This window comes from Cyrtonyx montezumae, unplaced genomic scaffold, assembly GCF_038088225.1.
Source record: "Cyrtonyx montezumae isolate F1298 unplaced genomic scaffold, pur_monq_1.0 scaffold_20, whole genome shotgun sequence".
In the NCBI taxonomy this organism is placed as follows: domain Eukaryota; kingdom Metazoa; phylum Chordata; class Aves; order Galliformes; family Odontophoridae; genus Cyrtonyx; species Cyrtonyx montezumae.
The window spans coordinates 9,008,395-9,028,392 of NW_027071937.1; the positions used below are offsets into that span (position 1 = coordinate 9,008,395).

Genomic DNA, 19,998 nt, shown 5'->3' on the forward strand with positions numbered 1-19,998 from the left:
TTTGGAGTGAAATTTTCCATGCTGAGTGTGTGCTCCTGGCTCCCTCCTGACCTGTACGTGTGGTTTGTGTTCCGCCAGCAGGGACTGAGCTCTCTTTTGCAACATACTCAGGTTGCTTTTGTCTTTTTTTTTCCTCCCTTTTTTCCTCCCCCAGGTAAAACAAACAATTCCACCCTTCTACAAACAGTCCATGGGTTTAACCTCTCCTTACCTCGCTTTGGGAGAGGCTGCGAGAGGACCTCAGAAGTTTCAGTATAAGTACAGAATTGGTACTGCGGGTGGGAGCAATTAATTCATAGAAGCATTAATTAACAGAGGTTGGATCCAGTGCAGCAGAGATCTCAGTGTCACAAACCCTTGCTTACCTCAGCTGATATTTTGGGTTCGGTGCCATCCGTGGGCTGCGTAGCCATAACTGAACTGTCAGTGGGAGCCTCATGCTTCAGTCTTCCAAAATCTCATTTCTTGTTTTAATGTTTTTTCATTATGTTGTTGCTTCTCAGGAGCTGTTAATTTTGCTTTCAGTTTTCCCCACATAGTGTAGCCCTTTCTCTAAACAAACATTTCCAGGGTCAGCTGTGCATCTGCTCGGACTCCTAATTTTTGACACTTCATCCTGGTAGGAAATGCTGATATATTTCTTATTTATCACATGATTCACTTTCTGCTTGTGTCAGGGAACATATGGTCAGAAAGCACATTCTGGTTTTGCACATTTTAATTTAATAGCTGTTTTTCTCTGTTAGTTTTGCATAACTACCCTTGATGTACCAGATCCGAAAGCAGCTTCAGAGAGTCATATTTTGAACTGTAAATTATTTTATGCCGTGTTACTGTTCCAAGTGGGGGCATTGTCTCTGTTCCGTACACCCCATCATCGCAGTCTGGCGGGCAGCAACAAGCCCTGCTCCTCTGCTTCCTCAGTTAAGACTGAGGAAATCACTCACGTAAATGAACTGGGTAAACTGGCATGGGGAAGGTTTCTCTTCGCCCTTCCCAAAGACATTGCTTTGTTGAAAGTTGCTTGGAGCCATTTCAGCACGTTCAGGTTGACGGTGCTTGGATGGTGACATATAATAATACCAAATGGTGTAATAGCCAAGATATTTTATAGATGGTATAGTTAGACAGATAATTGTGATGGAAAAGAGACAGTCAAAATAAAAGGAAAATCTGTACCTGTGACCTAGGCTTATAATAGGAAACTTCAGAGGAGCAACGTCCAGAAAGAGATCCTTCACCAGTGCTGGTCAGCCCTTAAATGGGGTCTGGGAGAGGTGGAGCCAGACTCCACCCCTTCTGGTCACACAGGTGCACTGCCTTCACCTGTGCTCCCATGGCTGACTCAGTGCTCACCTCAGTGGTTCAGGCCATGACTCAGTAGTTCCCATACAATCGCTTTAGCTTTCTTCAGATATTTCTAGTCTGTTCCAATGCCACATCTGCAGATACATTTCCTCGGGTCCATGACACCTTTCTGAACATGATATTTGCTTTGTGATTGGTCAGGGTTGGAGCTGCCTAATGGGGTCCTCAGCATCATGTCACAGTCACCTTGCAGGCAGCACTTCCATTGGGATAGGCTTATTTAAGCAGTCATGACCCTTTTATAGAGCTGCATCTGATTTCCTTCGGCCTTGCCTTGCTCTTTAGGTCTGTTGGATTCACACTAAGGGGACAGGTATGGGCTTGCAGCAGCCCCAGATGCTCATGCTAGTTGAGTGTCTTCCCATGTGGGCAGGCTGGGGGCTGCTTTGCTCCTCCTTGGAACTTATAAACAGGCGATGGACTTTTGGGATGGGCAGATAGTGATACAACAAGGGGAAATGGCTAAAAGAGAGGAGATTTAGGTTAGACATGAGGGGGAAATCCTTTCGTCAGGGGCCCCAGCACTGCTTCCCAGAGCTGTGGGTGCCCATTCCTGGAGGTGCCCGAAGCTGTGGATGGGCCCTGGGCAGCCCAAGCTGGGGGGCAGCCAGCCCATAGAAGGGATGGGGCTGTGGGCTGTGAGGGTCCTTCAACCCAAACCTTGTCTGATTCTATGCTAAGAGCATCTTGGCTGGTGGGAAACCAACTTACATGAGTCCAACCTGCTAATTCTATGCTTTTGTTGCCTTCATCTTTATATATTTTAATTAAAAAATGTAAATAAGTAAGTAAATAAATAAAGTTTTGTTACTTATTTTCATTAACTATATTATATATTTTCTACAAGACCCAAGATAATTCCTCTTCATATGGTGTATCCTGGGCAAGCCAACAGATTGTACACCCATGAATGAGATGAGAGCTCTCCTGTGGTTTCTCTTTTCTCTTTTAAAGCAGAGAAGTCCATCATGTTGAAGGGGGTAACGCCATCAAACCTTCCTTTCTGTGTTCCTCACCTGCCTCGCACCCTCTGCACTGATACATGTGGCATCATGAGTGGTGCCCAAGAACTGCTGAGGAAAAGAGGTCAAAAAGTCAAAAAAACTGTTGTTAGAAATGACATTTTCCAACAGAACTTCCCAAATAGGACTTCCCAAGCCAGAACCTTTCCCTGTGCATGGGTGGTGCTGGGTACTGGTGCTGCGGACACAGCAGCTGATGATCCGGGTGTGGGTCCCCGTGGGGATGGTGGGGATCCCGGTGTCACCACGGCGTGGCCGCTGTGGGGCCCAGGTGTGGGGCAGTCTCCCTCCCACATGGGGCAGCCTTCAGGTGACATTGCAGTTGAGTTTTGCAGAAACAGAAGGGATGGGCTTGCGGTGTCCCCAATCTTGGTGGGATTTTGGACGATGCCAACGGCTCAGCACCCCACAGCCTGCTGCCCTGGCTTTGTACGAAGTCTCCTTTTCATCTGCTCTTTTATTTTTTTCCTTTTTTATCTTTTTTTTTTTGTACACACAGATCTAATCTCCTAGAAAATGCCCCGAAGGTTTGAGCAATCTACCAGTGGCAGGAACCCATAAAGCTTTTTTTTTTCTTTTTTCTTTTTCCTTTTTTTTTCCATTGTGTAAGCATGACAAATCATTAATTTTTGATTGATTGCTTTGAATTATGGGTGCTCTGACATCCTTTCTGTAGCCGAACAGCTGTATAACAAATGAACATATCAGCGCTCACAAAAGATTGGAGATCTAACAGAAGCAATTACATTGTCAGCTCCTCCCTTCTGGCTTTTCCCAGGCGATGGAGGGAGGAAATTTTTTAACAGAAATTCCTCAAGTGGTTCACAATGATAAAAAAAAAATAATAACTTTTAGTAATTCAATTAGATTTTTATCTCTTCATTTCCAGTGGATTTTGGAAGCGTTGTGAAGCCAGGATGCCTCTCTGCTCCATGTAATGCAGGGAGTCCTTTTGAACAAAATTTCATGCAAAGAATTAAGAAAAGAAGAAAAAAATTTAAATTGTAATTTTTGGTTGCTACTCCTTTAAGGTTCCAGAATTGCACCACTGCACTAAATGTGACCTCCATAACTTTTAAATTAAGAATTTATGCTGGCTTGAAATTTATGAAATATTTCAGCATGAAAGAAAGCCTTTTTCCCTCAGGAAAATTGAGCAATAAATCACAGCACTCTCGATTTACTGCCCTACAGCAGCCAAAGATAGGATTTTTTTTTCCTTCCCCCCTTCGTTCTGAAAAAAAAAAATGTAATCATATAAGACAGCTTAGCTGCTATCCTCCCACTCTCTAGAATTTTTAATTTCAGCTGTTTCTGCTTGGATTTATTTCCAATATTCCTGCTCGGCTTTTCAATTTCCTCAGTTATTAAATTTTAATTCAGTGCATTAGCATTTAAATTAAAAAAGGGTTTATTTTATCGAAATCGTTGGCTAGCCCCCATCCTGCTGCACATGAATTGCCTGTTTCTGCCATTTGCACAAAATGTGAAATGCAGCTAATATCTTTTAACTTATATTTGCACAAATTCAGAAATAAAATTTCTGGGTTTGGAATAATATTGTCTTTCCAAGGAGGCCTCTCATCAGAGAGCTGGGGAATGAAGGCGGGGAGGAGGCGGCCCCGTGCCCATCCCCTTCCCGTGTGCGGGGCCGCGATCGGGCGCCCATGGGGAGCAGGGGGGGCTGGGCCAGGTGTGTATGGGACAGGGACTGTTGGGGCTCAGCCCCCCAGAGCTCTTCTGGGAAGAGAGAGGCACGGAGCTGTGGTTTGGGATGAATGAGGAGGGATGGAATCGAGGAGGTTGGGTTGATGTGGGTTGGGATGACGCGCAGTATCCCCAGACCCGCTGCCTGACCCACTCTGGTGCAGGGATTGCAAGGTGCTGTGTTTTCTTGGTGTGAATTTAGGCCATCTCAGCTTGGATGCACTGAATTTGTATATTTCCCTTCTGTGCATTGAATGTTTTGATTTTATTTTCCTCTTGAAAAGGAAGATTTGTTGCTTTAAACTTTGGGAGACTCTGGTAGCACGCAATAAAATAATAGCATGAGCGATCTCCAGCATTTGCTGCCGGTTGAATGGTTTTGGAGGCAGCATCACAAGAAGGGAATAATAAAATTACCTCCTTGGTGGAGCTGTGTCTGAAGTCCTGCCATGGACTGCTGAAAGCTGTGGACTTGGATGTAAGCGCGTGGTACATCCTGCCAAGACTGAGCATTGAGAACTGTGCAACTCAGGGTAGTTTTGGTACAAGGTGCACCAAAAGGATTAGAGGACAGCACTGTATTCTTAACCTAAACCCATCTTTTAATGTCTTCTGTCTTGCAGGCTGACGAAAGCAGCAGCAGTGGGAGGAGGAGCTCTTCCAGCAGGTATGTGACAGATTTCCCTTCTTTGTGGGGTTGTGTTGGCCAGGTTCAGCTTTGCTCAGCTGCATTCCCGACCTTGGCAATTAATGGCAAAGAGTAATTGCATGAGGAGTATGTGTTGGGAGCTGTTGGAGGGCAGTGACTGCACACCCACATTTAGATTTTGCTGGAGGTGGATGCAAGGGAGGTAATTCCAGCTATGGGGACTGCGAGATGTGCGTGTGCAGCACACACATCTGTCTGTGTCTCCTCCAGCATAAACATGCCGTGGTGCAGAGAGCATCTCTGGATGTGCATCTTCCATGGTTCATGTGCAGCACAGCAAATTCTTCACCTGTGTTCCAAAGGTTTTGTGGTAAAAATAGGTGGAGATGTAGGAGCTGAGAGGTGCAAGGCTCTAAGTGCTGACAACATTAAAGATGTATTGGGGAGCGCACATGGCATGGCAAGGGGAGTGAGCTGCTGCTGGGAATGGGAACCTGCACAAGAACTGGAGAATCATGGAGTCATTAAGGTTGGAAAAGGTCTCTAAGACCATTGAGTCCAATGGCCAACCCACCCCCAGCGTGCCCACTGACCAAGTCCCCAAGTGGCACATCTCCACAGTTCCTGAACACCTCCAGGGGCACTGACTCCACCATTTCCTGGGCAGGCTGTGCCAATGCCCAGCCACTCTTTCTGAGAAGAAATTTTCCTAATATCCAACCTGAACCTCCCATGGTGCAACATGAGGCCATCGTCTCTCGTCCTCTCACTGTTACCTGGGAGCAGAGCCTGACTCCAGCCTCACCACAGCCACCTTAGAGGTGGTTGCAAAGAGCAATGAGGTCTCCCCTGAGCATCCCCTTCTCCACGCTGACCCATCCCAGTTGCCCATCACACTTGTGCTCCAGACCCCTCACAGCTCCGTGTCTGTCTCTGCACACCCTCCAGGGCCTCCATGTCTGTACTGCAGTGAGGGGCCCAGCACTGAGCACAGCACTGAGGAGCGGCCCCATCAGTGCTGTACAGAGGGACGATGCTCTCCTGCTCCTGCTGGCTGCACTGCTGCTCACACAAGCCAGGATGTTGTTGGCATTCTTGTCCCCCTGGGCACACTGCTGCCTCATGTTCTGCCCAGTGTCAGCTCACACTGTCAGGGCCTTTTCCTCTGCACAGCTTGCCAGACACCATGCTGCTGCAGAATTGTAGGGGTTAGAAGGGGTCTCAGCTTTTCCTCATAAGAAGTTTCATTTCATGAACCTGTGCTGGCTGGGCCTGATCCCCTGGTTGGTGATAGGGATGAAGAAGATGGCAGTGTCAGGGAAGTGCTGTCACAGGGTGAGGGGACCTCGGAGCAGCCATGGCACATTTGTGAGTTACATCATTGTCAACAGAAGACAGTAAGCGACAGAAAAACAGCAGCCAGTTTGGCTGCTATGGAAAACGTGTGCATGGTGCTATGCTTCACCCCAACCTGGTGTCACCTCCACCTGCCATCACCTGCCTGGCTTTGGGGCACCCAGTGCGTGGGGCTTCGTGGGCAGATTTCAGCAGCGGGGAGCAGTGCCGGCATCCATCTTAGGCAGAAGAAAACAGAAGTTTTCCCAGGTTTGGGAGACTCATCAGAGAGAACCAGTGGTGCTTGCTCTCAGAATGGCTTGAACAAAGCACTGGAAGGAAAACCGGGAATGGGCTAAGGAGTTTGGAAACAAAATCCACTTCAGCATCTTCCTACCTGAACAAAAGATGGTCACAGAAAGCAAAAAAAGCAAAACCTGTTCAGATTTAAAGCAAAGCTCATCCTGTGGCTGAAGGTTGAAATTTGGCTTTGATGAAGTCTTCTGTGAGGCAGTTAGTGGCTGGCAATACAAGGTGGTTGTTTTTCAAAGTTGTTGCTGCTTGAAACCCTCTCATTAATTGCAAGCTATCATGTAAGCTTTTAACTATTAATTTATATCAGTAAGAAGTGTAAGCAAAATAAGATTGCCAGGGCAACTTTACCCTTTTTACTGTTGGTATTTTTTTACTAGCTGTTTACTAGCTCGATTTTAATGTGGTGACCATAGTATCAGGTCACTCCTATTTTTATTTATTTATCACAGGGAATTGATTTTATTCTGTTTCAAGTAAATGTTAAAAGCTCCAAAGGCACAGGATTTTTCTGATCTTATCACCTCTGCAGCTCTGATCAGGCCTGGCTGCTGCCTTTGAAATAACATTGGTTCAGCATGCAGCTGTTTTCAGCCGCGAATTGGTGGTGGCAGAAAGAGCTCTCTGTTTCCTACCTTGTTAACTGGTGTGTGGATCCCATAGCTCTCTGTGTGCTTATTAATGGGATACTGTAAGAACCAAGGAGAATTATTAGGAGAGCAGAAAAAAACTCTTAAGGTAGCGAAAGGAGTGATGGCTGTTTGCCTTGGAGAAGATGGCAACTAAGAGAACGTGACAAAGCTGTGCATGCTATTGAATGCTTTGGAAAAGGTGGACCATAGACATCTTTCTCCTTTTGCAAGAAAAAAAGTCAATCAACAAAATTAACAGGTGGGAAATTAAAAACCAGTAACAAGAAGGTTTTTTTACTTTTTGTTGTGTGATGGGCAGCTGGAGCTGTGGGAGCATATGGCCAAGAGCCGAGTGCTCACAGGGGTCGGAAGGAACCCAACTGGAAGATGCCATGCAGTGACTTGGGCTGTGTTGGAGCAGGGACGTTTCCTGGGGATCAGATATCCCACTGCTGTCTCTGGGAAGTTCCTGGAGCCTTCAAAGCCCCATGTGAGTGAGGTGGAGCAGGCTGGATCCCTGCGTGCCAGCATGGAAGGCTGGCAGGAAGGCAGGCAGTATGGGAGCGGTGCTGGGGATGCAGACCTCGGGGTAATTGCTGGGAATCTCCGTAACACCAGTGTGAAACAAACTACTTACCAATAATTAATGTCAGTGTTCAGATGGTGGGCTCTGGATCTTGACAAGAAATAATTGAAAAACCAAATGTGCAATTATGTCTGACAAGCAGCGCGTGCTTTTCTTGGTCACCAGAGCCTTGTGTAGTCATGTGTTAGACACGTTTTATATAATTATTACTGTTTATATGGTGGGTGTCAGAGGAAGGAAGAATTTTAGTTTCACGTCCTCTGTTGGCTATTTATTTTAAAGTCATTAGATTTGTTTTCAGACTTAACTACACTTAATGTGCGAGACTCCTGCTGAATAAATCAGACCCTGATATTGGAATTGCATCTGTTTGCAGAGGGAATGGAGCCAACTGGAAGCTCAGCCCCCGTCTGCACGACGGCTGTCACAGATGTAGCTGTGCTCCAGCCTGCACCGTGCCCAAAGCAGAGGTGAATCCCAGACCTGCTGGGCTTGTGAGCTGGCTGAGAGGGCACGGATAGGTCTTGTTTTTACTGTGCTGTTGTTGGGGTTGCAGAAAAAGTGGGAGCTTTCTTGGAGGTGGAGCTTCCAGCATACCCTCCAGGCTGGGGCATGGACATCTCCCAGCTCTCACACAGCACAGTTTTCCCCGATGTGCTGGACCAGTGATGCTCAGGCTGCGTGGCAGTTTTGGTCTCTAGCAAGATAGTGCTGTGAGGAGAGGCTGTGTGTTTTGGTAGGCCAAAATAACTGGAAAAAATGATGCATGCTACTTTGTCTGCTGTACCCAGATTTCAGTAGTTCCTTCATTCATGATACCTCTTCAAAAAAGGTTGATTTCAATAAGAGGAGTGAAAAAAAATACTATTAACACATTTCCAGCTGGGGGAGGACATACCAAGAAATGGTTGCATGTACTTTGCTCCTTCTCAGTTGCCCCTTTGCCCTAATGGTGGCACCTTTCGTCCTTCCCTCTGCTCGCTCTGTACTCTGCAGACACATTGTCCTTAGAAGCTCTTTTACCCTCAACCTCTACAAAAGGGATGTGCACGAGTGTTTCTGAGAAGGAAGGCTATTTAAACTGTTTCCCTTCTATTTAAAAAACCACCTGTGAGATTTTCAGTCCCAGAGCATGAGGAGCTTAAGACACTCTGCGTCAGAAAGGGAGAAAAGTATTGATAGTTAGGCAAGGTATTCAATGAGCCTTGGTGCTCTCTGAAGGATTCTCACCAGCCACCTTCAGGAAGGAGCAAACAGAGCAACAAACAAAGCAACCAGGTGATAGAAGTGAACAGTTCAGTTCTGTGCTGAGATCTGGACAGAAACTGTGGGAAACCCACAAACGTTTCCTTGAAACCCAGAAGAAGGTTGAAGTGCCATAGATGTACATGTGAAAGAAGAGGCAGCAGTGCACAGATGCATCCCAGCTCCCATGGGACTGACATATTTTCTGCATAAGCCACGCTGATTTGCCAAACGTCAGAGCCCAGGAGAGCTCCGGATGACGTGAGGCAGAGCAGTGTTTGCTTCTGGAGCTGTGAAGCACTGAGCCACAGCAGTGCCTTCAGCAAAGTGGGGTTACCAGGACTTGGTTTTCCTTCACCATCCACTCGCTATTGCTGTTGTGACATGGCCTGCAGTCTCCTGCCCTATTTAAACACACACTCATCTCCAGCAGCAGGACATTTGCTGCCTTGTCCGCGCTGCTCCCCAGCTGAGGAGTTTTCCCAGTGCTGAGGTCCTGGCTGCAGTTCTCTGCCATGTGCTTGCTGTATCCCATTCCTCTCGTGGCTGTGCCATTGCTGCCTGTGGCTTCGTGGCTGGCTCTGGGACGGGCTTTGGCCGTGCCAGGACCTCTGGGGGTTTGCAGACAGTTGTCACCTCCTCAGTCATTTCTTAGGCAAGCAGCATAGAGCTCTTCCACAGATAGAAATAAATCCTTAATCTGCTCTCTTTGTTTTTCCCTGAGTTTCTTTGTCTCTGTTGTCATTACCCTGGTTGAAAATTTAAAGACACTGGCAGCTATTCTATTATCATCTTAAATTTAGTTTTTAACCTGCATCGTTTGTATTCACACTTTTCATCAGACTGAATTCTTTTGCTTTTGGCAAGCACTGAGCGTTTGTTTTTTGTCGGATAAGCCATTTGCTTGTTCATTTGGTTAGACTTTCCTCTTCAAACCATCCTCATGATACTCCTAATAAGGACTTAAGGGAATTTGTTTTGCTAATAACTGAGGAATTCTTTGTGTCTCTTCACTGTTGTCTCGGTTTGTGTGTTAATGTTTATTTTCTAGCAGAGAGGCATTCTCATTTGGTCCCATCGTTTACCTGTTCTGAGGGCTTCAGAGCTATTGAGCATCCCTTGAGGAATGAACAGACAATTAAATTCCTCTTACACTTACTGGAGCAGTTTGTTGTAAGGAAAGGAGCTGAGATGGTTGGAAACATTAAGTACGCTGCTTAGTTTGTTTGTTTTCCCCAAATTTCAGCAGTTGTTTCATTCATGGCATTAACTCTTCAAAAAATGTTTTGGTTTAGATTTGTCTTGAGACCCACACTACTGGAAAGCTGTTGATACATCATGCTGAGAAGGCTCTGAGCAGATGAGCATTCGCACACCTGGTCAAAATTTCTTCTTCTTTTTTTTTCTTTTTTTTCTTGTATTGGAAGATCAATGCTAACTGCAGGCAGTCGGAAAAAATATGGTGAGGGCTGGCACTAGGATCAGTGTGCAGAGCTCAGACTGTGGTGGTTCAGCACATCCAGGTAGAGGTCACAGAATCATAGAGTTGTTTGCATTGGAAGGGACCGTTGCAGGTGATGTAGTCCAACTCCCTGCAGTGAATGATCTCTAGAGGTCCCTTCCAAACCCTACAGTTCTGTGATACTGTGACCCATCCAGCCTGACCTTCCGTGTCTGTTCAGTTGTTTCTTTCATGAGATTTTGCTGTTAGATGCACTCAGTCTTCACTCCCATTGCAGCACACCATGTGTAGCATTAGTCACTTCTACGGTGTTTTAAGAGCTGGCTGCCCTTGGAAGCAGGAAGTCATCCTACCGGATGTATTTTTCTTGATCCTTCTAAATTTATGAATTCCATAATAATAGTGATATTTATTGAGCAACTTTTTCCCAAGGTGACCTAAGTCATAGAATCATTAAGGTTGGATAAGACCTCTAAGGTCATCTAGTCCAATGGCCAACCCATCCCCACTGTACCCACTAACCATATCCTTCACGTTTCCTGAACACTTCCAGGTACAGTGTCTCCACTGCTTTCCCACCACTTCCCTGGGCACCCTGTGCTAATACTTGAGCACTCTTTCAGAGAATAATTTTTTCCTAATATCCAACCTGAACTTCCCCTGGTGCAACTTAAGGCTGTTACCTCTCGTCCTATCACTACTTGCCTGGGAGAAGAGGCAGTTACAGTTACAATTCTGCCTGGAGAAAGGTGCAGTATCACATTTTGATTTCAGTTTGGTTTTTGGAGGGGAAATGCAGAAATCTGGATGCTTTTATTGCCTCAGAAATCATCTCCACGTGTCCGAATGGCATGAACTCAGATCTGATTGCTCAGTTTGGAGCGTGGCTCTCACAGCCTCTGACAGCTGCACATTAGCCTCAGCTTATTTTGGTTAGCTTGTAATTGATGAACGCACACAAGAGAGCAGACTGGCAAAGGGAGAAGGACCTCCAGCACTGTGGAGGGACCAGCTAACCAAGGCAATTTGGTAGTTCTGAGAATAGCTGATCTGGTTGGGGAGCAGGTGTGACCGTGACCAACGTGACCAGGCACTTGTGTTTTGGATGTGCACCAGTGGGTGCTGCCACCGTGTGCATTGCTTTGTCTCGCTGTGATGATGCGTCAGCATGTGTGTGGCTTCCCAGACATTTGTGGAAGGAGCCAGAAGGAAGGCGTATTTTTGACTCAGTAGACAGCAGAATCACAGAGCTGTAGGGGTTGGAAGGGATCTCCAGAGATCACTGAGTCCAACCCCCTGCCAAAGCAGCTCCCAGCCCAGGGTGCACAGGTAGGTGTCCAGGTGGGTCCTGAAAGTCTCCAGAGAAGGAGACTCCACCACCTCTGTGTGCAGCTCCAGTGCTCCGTCACTGCACTGGGAAGGTGTTTGCTGCTGTGTAGGGGACATTTCCAATAAAAGGATCTCGTTTCTAGCAAACCAAGCAGAGTGTGGCTCAGTGACCTACTGTCTTTGCCTTTGCAAGCTGCTGATATGTAGGAGGCACTCAGCAGTGTGGCTGTTCCTCCTGAACCTCACACATGGAAACCAAGACATCCTCAACATAAAAGAGGCACTGGGTTAATCTGCAGTGCTGGGTTTGGTGGAGGAATGTCTGTGAGCTGTGCCTCAGGGCACTGGCTGGGCAAGTTGGGTGGTCCCTGGCTGTGGGTAAACATGCGGAAACTGAAGCAGGAGACATGGAGACAAGAAGCTGAGTGTTTGGCTGTAACACAGAAAAACAGCTCCTGCATCTTCTCTCGTTTAACTCTAAAGTCAGATGACTTCTTGCTCAGTATTGTCTGTGGCAGAGATGGCCCTGACAGAGGACAGCACCTTGTCCTTCCACTCCTCTGCTCCCCATGTGAGGCGCGATGCCCATGCAGTTGGGGAGCAAATGAGAACTGAGGAGGTATGGTAGGAAGGCCACAAACTATTAATCCATCAAGCAGATTTTATGTTTACATCTTTCTTTTTCTGCTTTCATCATTTCCATGTAAACTGAGAGTTCATTTCCATCTGTTCTGTCAATTCCACTTCCCTTAGCTCCAGTCGTGGCTTTATGAAAACCATGGCAGACATCTGTAAATTGAGCCCCATTTTTTCAACCCTCTGTTTTTGCTGCCTTTCCTTTCAGGCAGCTGAGGCCCTTCCATCTGGCATGACATGAGCCAGCTGCCTGCTGGTTTTGAGAAGGCAACTTGTAGAGTCCCACTGATGACATTGTCCTGGTGGGCCCTGCAAAGTGTGGTCCTACAAGCATCCACTGCATGATCCTAATTACTGTGCTCTTCTGAATCTCTTTGGTCCTGTAAACCAGAAGATCAAACCAAGCACTGTGCAAGAGTGTTTTAGTAGTGTAAAAGGGGACACAGCATGCTTGGCCACAGGGAGTTAGGTGTCACCGTCATTGCTATCAGGGCATTAGTGTTGTGTCTGAGGTTCTTCCAGCTTGAATGGAGCCCAGAAGAAATTGTGGATGCTCCTTGTTTGCTGCTGGGGAGGAAGAGCTTTGTTTGTAGGTGTCGATTCAGACTATGTCTTCCTCCACATTTGTTTCCTTTTCCTCTCCTTTGGAGAGAAAATACACAGGAGCTGACATTGAAGACTGATTCTCCGTTGATCTCACTCTGCTCCTCCCCAGAAGCTCAGCAGGATGTGTGCTGTAAAAATAGCCTCATTAGAAGCCATCTGAGTACATACGCAATCACAGATCACTCAGAAGGGAGCACTGAGCATGCATGTTGCTGTTGCCGTCTTCAGAGAATTACATGACAAATTATTCCTAGCTGGAAGAAATGTCCTTTTGTAATTGGTTTTTTTTTTTCTCATTCTTTCATAAGGGAGGAGTGTGTGTTTTTTAAGTAGCTTTTAGTCACTTTCATTATTTATGAGAATGCTACTCCAGATCAGAAAAAGTAAACTGCAAATGTGAGTCTCTTCTGGCTGTAGCAGCTGACGGGTCCCGTTTGCTTTCAGTCATTGCCGGTTCTGCTTATCACAGCCAGAAAGAAATACTCTCCAGAGATAAAAACAGCACCGTATTGCAGCTCTTTGGTGTGCACTTCTTCCCCCCCTTCTTTAGCAGAAGTCTGGCTGGAAGGGGAGCTGCTGGTTTCATCGACAGGGATACAGTGCAGAGGAGACTTGCAAGCAGACACACATTTCCTGGGTCCTCCCCTCTGGAAGAGAATTGCTCATGGGGCATTGTAGCCTATTCTGTATGTCTTGCATGGTCATTTGTCCATATGTTGTTGCATCATCTGGCTGACGAAAGCTTTAGGCCTTCAGGAGCTCTTGCAGCTGCATCTAAATGTGTCCAGGAAGATGTACCTACCCATACCTGTCCAGCTCCCCGTGCTGACTCTTCATCAAGCTTCCTTAAATCTCTTCTGCCTTCACATGCTCGTATTTGACATGAAAGTGGCCGTATCATCATCGAAAGATGAAAGGCTGATGATCAAAGCAGGCAGTGGTGTTGAAATGAGCATTGTGAGATGGTGGAGCTGGTAACACAGTAATTGGCTATGTGACCTACTTAGGCAGAGGAGTGACACATACAAGTACAATGTTTGTTTGTCTGTTTAATGTTTAAAATCTATAGAGTCTGTTCTGGAAAGTGAAACGGTAGCTCACAGGTAGGAGTAATGATGGGAGCAATTTCTTTCTCCTCTCCTCAACAAGAAAAAGCCTCTTGGATCTCTTAAGACATCGTGCCATGTTAAGTGCAGGTTGGACTTGCAGAGGTAATTGCAACCTGGAAAGCATTCTTGACCACTGTCAAGGAGAAATGGTGTGAGCATGGGGGCTGCGTTCCAAACCATCACAAGGGATGAAGTGCAAGTCCCCAAGTCTGGGATCTGTCTCATCCTTCTCCCTTAGCTCCTGTGCACTGCAGTCTCCATCAAGTGAAGGCTCTGATCCTGTCACTGGTACCTCTGTTACCCAGCAGTGCCCTTTGAGAACTTGGAAGATGGGGCTGATGTCGGTGTTGGCACAGTGTGAGCTCTGTCCTCATGGCACAGTGCTTGGAGTCACGGTCACATTATGGATCCTGTTGGAAAGGACTTCTACAGCCAGGACATAATGTTGATTCTTGTCTTTTCTGAAGACCAGGCAGCATGTTCTGTGTTACTGTGTCTATCAAGGAGATTATCTGGAGAAGTATATTCTAGACCTGCTGCTGCTTTATCTCTAATAAGGAGAGGCAAAAATCAGCATAGCATACAGCCAGTGCAGCATTACAGGCCTGCAAAGGATCTAACATGCTAGGACCAAAGTGGGGTGGAGAAATGGGGGTTTACTGGATCACATCTTGAGCTCCTCGCAGACCCACAGTATTCCCCCTCCATCCTATCTAAAGTTTTCCATTGTCATAATTTCACTTTCTCTACCCACTTGCTGCAATCTGTCAGTAATGTTTTCCCCAGCTGCACCTGGAGGCTTTGAACTCAGCCATCCCATATGGTTTGTTCCTTCTGGGCTCTGAAGATGATTATATTCAGTTCTGAATGGCATTGCTTCAGCAAATTGGTAGCTGAGTTTCAGACCAAGGAGTCTGGCCTGACTAGTTTTGCTCTAAGGACTGGCTGGATTTCATGTGTGAACAGGAGAAAGGGTCCTCCACAGATAATGCTTGGTTTGCTAGGAGAGCCATCTTCCACCATTGGTACCCTCCTCTTCTCTTTCCAAAGCTGTGTGGACCCCAATGGAGGCATGTTGGAGCTTTCTGAGAGTCTGACCAGTGATTTCAGTTCTGTGCCATTGGGTGTAGGATGGCTGGATGAAGTGAGACCATGGACATATTGTGCTGTTAAGGACAGTTCTTTGGCACTGCTAGCAAATCACCCATTACTGAACTCAAGACCTTGCAGCCTTCAGGCACATCCTCTGCAGTCTGCCCACCAGTCCTTCAGAGGCTGTAAGAAGAGATGAAGGTACTGGGAATCAGGGGGGGTTGTAGGGGTTGGAAGGGTCCATGTGTACATGTGGGATTACCAGAGGACAGAGGACTGGGACTGTGTTGCTGCTCAGTTCTGTGTATGTAAAGATACTTTGCAGAAGCACAATGTTCCTCGGAAGGTTCTGCTGGAGCAGGTCTGCAGCTGAAGCTCTTCCTTCATCAGAACAGCATTAGTTGAACACTGGCACCTCTTAAAGTTATCAGTGATCATTTATTCCCTTTCCACCTCAGCCCTTGAGTACTTTCCCTGGGATGTGAGTGGGATGTGTCTGCACAGATCTCCCTGCCAGCTTCCAGGTGATGCCAGGGTGCTCTATGAAGAGCGCTGGGGCTGTAGGCTTGCTTCCCTCACACCTGGGTACATCTGTCATCCCTTCTGGAAAGCATCAGAAGACACAGAGGATCACAGTTGTGAAAATCCGGTGGTGCTGTGGTCTTTACATGTTGGTTTTCAGAGAATTACAGACTCCTTTCTGGATTTCTGTGCTCTGAAATCCTGAAGAAGACAATTGCAAAAAACACCTGGGGATGATGTCTGCTGTACATTGAGTATCTGCTCAGGCTTCTGACTCGTGAGGCAATGTCAGAGCAATGGTATTGCTTTTAATTAATACTTGCAGATTTAGATCCCAGCTAGGAGCATTAGCCCAGCTGGGAAGTTAACTTTCTTGGCAGAGATGGATATGGAGAGTCAGCGTGTGTGAAGAGCAGAGAAGTTTCAGAGAAACCCATTGGTCTGATCCTGCAGCTTCGTGCCACCAAGGTGGGCTGAGGCATGCAGCCCAGTGAAGGGATGGATGGAGCACCCAGTGCTGAGTCCAGCCAGGTGTGGGTGCTCTGGGTTTGAAGCCTTTGAGAGATTTGTTCTGCCTGAGCACATCCTTTGGAAAATGGTTGTTCCAGTGGACCACCACCAGTGCTATTATTTTATGCCTCATTTCAGTTGGTTCCAGCTTCCAGCATTGAGCCCTCACTCTACTCTTCTCTGCCAAGTTAAGAAAAGACAATGTTTTCTCCCCATGAAGATGATAATATGCTGCAATCAAGTAATCCCTCAGTCTTCCTTTTGGCATGAAAAACAGCTTCAAGATCTTTGGTCTCATAAAGTCACAGAGTATTTTTTCCCACTCCTGTACCATTTCAGTGCCTCTTTTTTGAGCTCTCTCCAGCTTTGCCTAATCACTTTTTAAAAACAATGCCCTCAGCCTGCCTGCAGTGCACTGGGGCAGGCTTCGTGGCTTTCTGTAGAGAGAAAATTACCTCCTTATGCAATCTCACTGTTCTCATGCACTTGTACCCCAAAATCCCTACTCCTTTGGCCAGAGCATGGCCCTGTGGCTGTGGAGTGATGGTGGTTGGGGGTGAGCACTGTGGCTGATGCCCCGTGGGGAACCATGGCCTTGTGCATATTGGGCCACATTGCAGCTGTTCAGAGTGAGTGGGATTGCTGGTTTTGGAGTCTTTTTCAGTCTTTGCTCTCTAATCCCACCTCTCTTTGGGTCAACAGTACATTTTAGCACTCCAGAGCATGAATAAATCTACCCTAAATCGACCAGTTTGGAAGCCCTATGGAAATAACCTCTGCTCAGGAGCAATATATGTTGAGGACAGCATTTACCTTGTAGCACGTGCTGCTTCTCTCTCTGGGCCATGTACTGATTTATGTCTGGATATTGCAAAGCCAACTGTTGTCAGCTCTCTGATATTGCTAACAGTCTTCTGATCTGCTCAGAAAACTGTCTGCTTAGCCTCCCTGCTGGCTGTGTAGGCTCTCACTGAATGTCACTTGGGTCCTGCATTGATTTTTGTGTTGCTCTCTCCAGGACTGGCCAGTACAGGTTTCTGTGCCATCAAACTGAGCGGTTTTGCATTCATTCTGGGGTGCAAAGCCAATTGTTACTAACTTCTGCTTGACAGTGACATCTGTGTTGCTTTGGTTTTGGTCTTCCTCCCCTGGTCCCCAAGAAAGGATGGTTCTCCCCAGGACCTCTAGCTTTTGCTGCCTTTATCAATGTTTTGCATTTCACACCTTTGCTGTCTGATTGATTTACAGTTGATTCAACCCCTCTGTACTCAGTCCTGGCTGCTGCCTTTGCCTGGTCTTTGGGAGCAGGCGCTCAGCCGCGCTGCTGTCTGCTGAGATTGATGGACCTTTTTGGACATCCAATAATATTACCATAAAGAGCTTCCAATTTTCAACCACATTTTCTCTGTCTTAATTCATCTTTCTCACTTGTGAAAGCCCTGGATGATTTTGGGAGTATGGAGGGAAGCATGTGCGAGGAGGATGGCAGTGATTGCGAAGGCAAGTCAAGGCTAATTCGCTCTGTTTAGGGGCTATTAATTGCATATTTCATTCCATAATGAGAATGAAGGGATGAATAATAAAATATCTGGCGATATGATGTGATTGACCCATTTTGAGATAGCAGCTACATGTCCGTGTAGGAGGTTGTGCAGTAATTACTGCAGAAGATTGTTCTCTTCCTTCATCTCCTCTCATCTCAGCCTCCCATGCTGACCCGCTGAGTGCCTTCTCCTCCACTTGCAGCATTTGGATTTGTCTTCCAGCTCCATAACCAGAATCTGAAAGCATTGCAGGAGTTGGTTTTCTGTCGGGCTGATTTGAGCTTTGCTGTGACTTCCTGTGGTGGTCCAAGCACTGGGATTTTCCTTCTTTTTCATTATCACGTGGTCTGATAACTCTCATCCCTAAGTTCAGCCTATTTTTCTCTTAATTTTGTCTACTGCTTCTGTTTAGAACTTTCCCAAGCACCGTCAGCCGTTCTGATCGTGTATGACTCTCAGTAATGTCACAGACACTTTCAAATCTCCGATTCTGTATAATCTGAGCTTCTGTTCCATATTTAGTTCTGATTTTGTACAGCCTAAACCAGCAATTATTTTATTTTTGTGTTGCATGTTGGAATTTATTAATAATCACTCTTGAAAACAGAGAGCCCGTGATAAATTTGGGATGGTGCATTTGGAAACAGAGCTACACCTGCTCCTTGTCTGTTGTTCTTAAAATCTGTCTGTCTTTTGCTACCACAGCACTTTCCATAGTAAACTGAACCTGCCACTGTTGCCCCACAGCTTTGGGGTGTCTTGGTTTCTGCCTTCTCTTATGGGGAGTGAGGAGTTTATTTATGTACTTCGTTTAGGTTCTTTTCTTCCATTGAGTTTCTGGTTTTCTGTTTCCAAGACGAGAACACATATTGTGTCCTTCATCTGCTCCTAAAGGGTGGACCCGTCCTTTCCTCACCCATCTTTCCAGGCCCACTGCACTTTCTCTGCCATCTCTGCTACTTGTGCCTGCCTGTAACTGAAGTCTCCCTGCAAGTTGTTATCACAGTACATACTTACCATCCTCTTCAGTCATCACTGTGTGTTAAAAACACCAAATTGAACACCATAGGTTAAGGTTAAGTTGGTTTGAAGGGCTAAAAGAGAGTCTGAAATAGTAGGTTAACCCATGGATGAATGCACAAAGGCAGAGAGAGCTCCAAATTAAAGATGGTGAGGACATACAGCATTTCCTCTGTGTGAGTGGGCCACTGTTGGCGCTGTGGTCCTGGTCTTGCTAGGTCCAGTTCTGAGCTCCTGTTCAGTGATTCAGGCTGTTCTCAACAGCTGCTGTTGTTTGTGATGTTTAAGGTTATTTTCATTATTGGCAGACGGTTTTATTACTTTTTTTCTAGTTAAATTTTTATTACTTACCCTGTATGACAGACAGTCATTGTAAAGAAATTGTATTAAGCAAAAGTACCTTTGATTAAGTTCTAGTCATTAAAAGCGAGTGCTTGAAAATCAGAATTCATTTTTTCTCCTGTTTTCCCCCTATTCAGGGAGTGTTTGAAGAGGAGCCCACGGAGCCCCAAAGCGGAGGGCTCCGATTCGGTGACATCTCAGTCCTCACCCAGTGAAGAGGCTGGAATGATGACTGAGGTGAAGGTGAAAACAGAGGTACCAGATGACTACATTGAAGAGGTGATCTGGCAGGATGACACCAAAGATTCCAAGAAGAACATAAAAGATGGGCCAGGAGACGTGCCAGCGGAGATCTGCGTGGTGATCGGAGGGGTCCGCAACCAGCAGACGCTCGGTAAGCTGCGGGCCAGCGTGTGCCACCACGCAGTGCCCTGAGCGTGGGGACAGGAACGATGCTCCAGAGAGCTGCTGCTGGAGGCTTGGCTCTGCTGCGTGGCTGGAGCTGAAGGGCACTGCAGTTCCTGGCTCAGGATGGCTGACTTCATTTATTGCTTTTGTTCTGTGTCTGATCACCGCTAAGGAGACGGTCAAGACAAGGATGCTTGGTTCACTGCAAGGGAAGGATGATCATGTCTTTTGATGTGTTAAATCCCTTGCCCGTCAGTTGAAGAGAATTCATGGTGAAGCCAGGGCTGGTGTGTATGTCATAGACGAGGAGGAAGGCAGGAGAGAAAGTTGGAATGTTTTGAAGAAAGTTGCTTTGAGGCAATGAATGCTTCCTGTAAATAATTAGATATAGATTAAAAGCAGTTTTTACAGACTGCTGTTTATGTGTTTGCTTCTCTAGTAACCTTGTGGGAATGATTTCAGCTGTTAGCTGGCTGTAGCGTGCTACTTCCAAAACAGTAAAACAGTACTTCCTATCCCCACCCCACCTATGTCTGTGATGGGAAAAATCCTTTTCTTCTTC

At 46.4% G+C, this 19,998-nt stretch overlaps 1 protein-coding gene across 8 annotated transcripts in view; it reads left to right on the forward strand.

The window, feature by feature from the left end:
* Positions 1-19,998, forward strand: part of ZNF618 (zinc finger protein 618) — a 153,894-nt gene that overhangs the window by 75,244 nt on the left and 58,652 nt on the right. For all 8 annotated transcript variants that reach the window (XM_065737695.1, XM_065737692.1, XM_065737689.1 and 5 more), the window contains exons 2-3: positions 4,721-4,764; positions 19,166-19,422. In XM_065737695.1, coding sequence (XP_065593767.1) covers positions 4,721-4,764; positions 19,166-19,422 — 301 coding nt within the window. The remainder of the gene's footprint in view (positions 1-4,720; positions 4,765-19,165; positions 19,423-19,998) is intronic.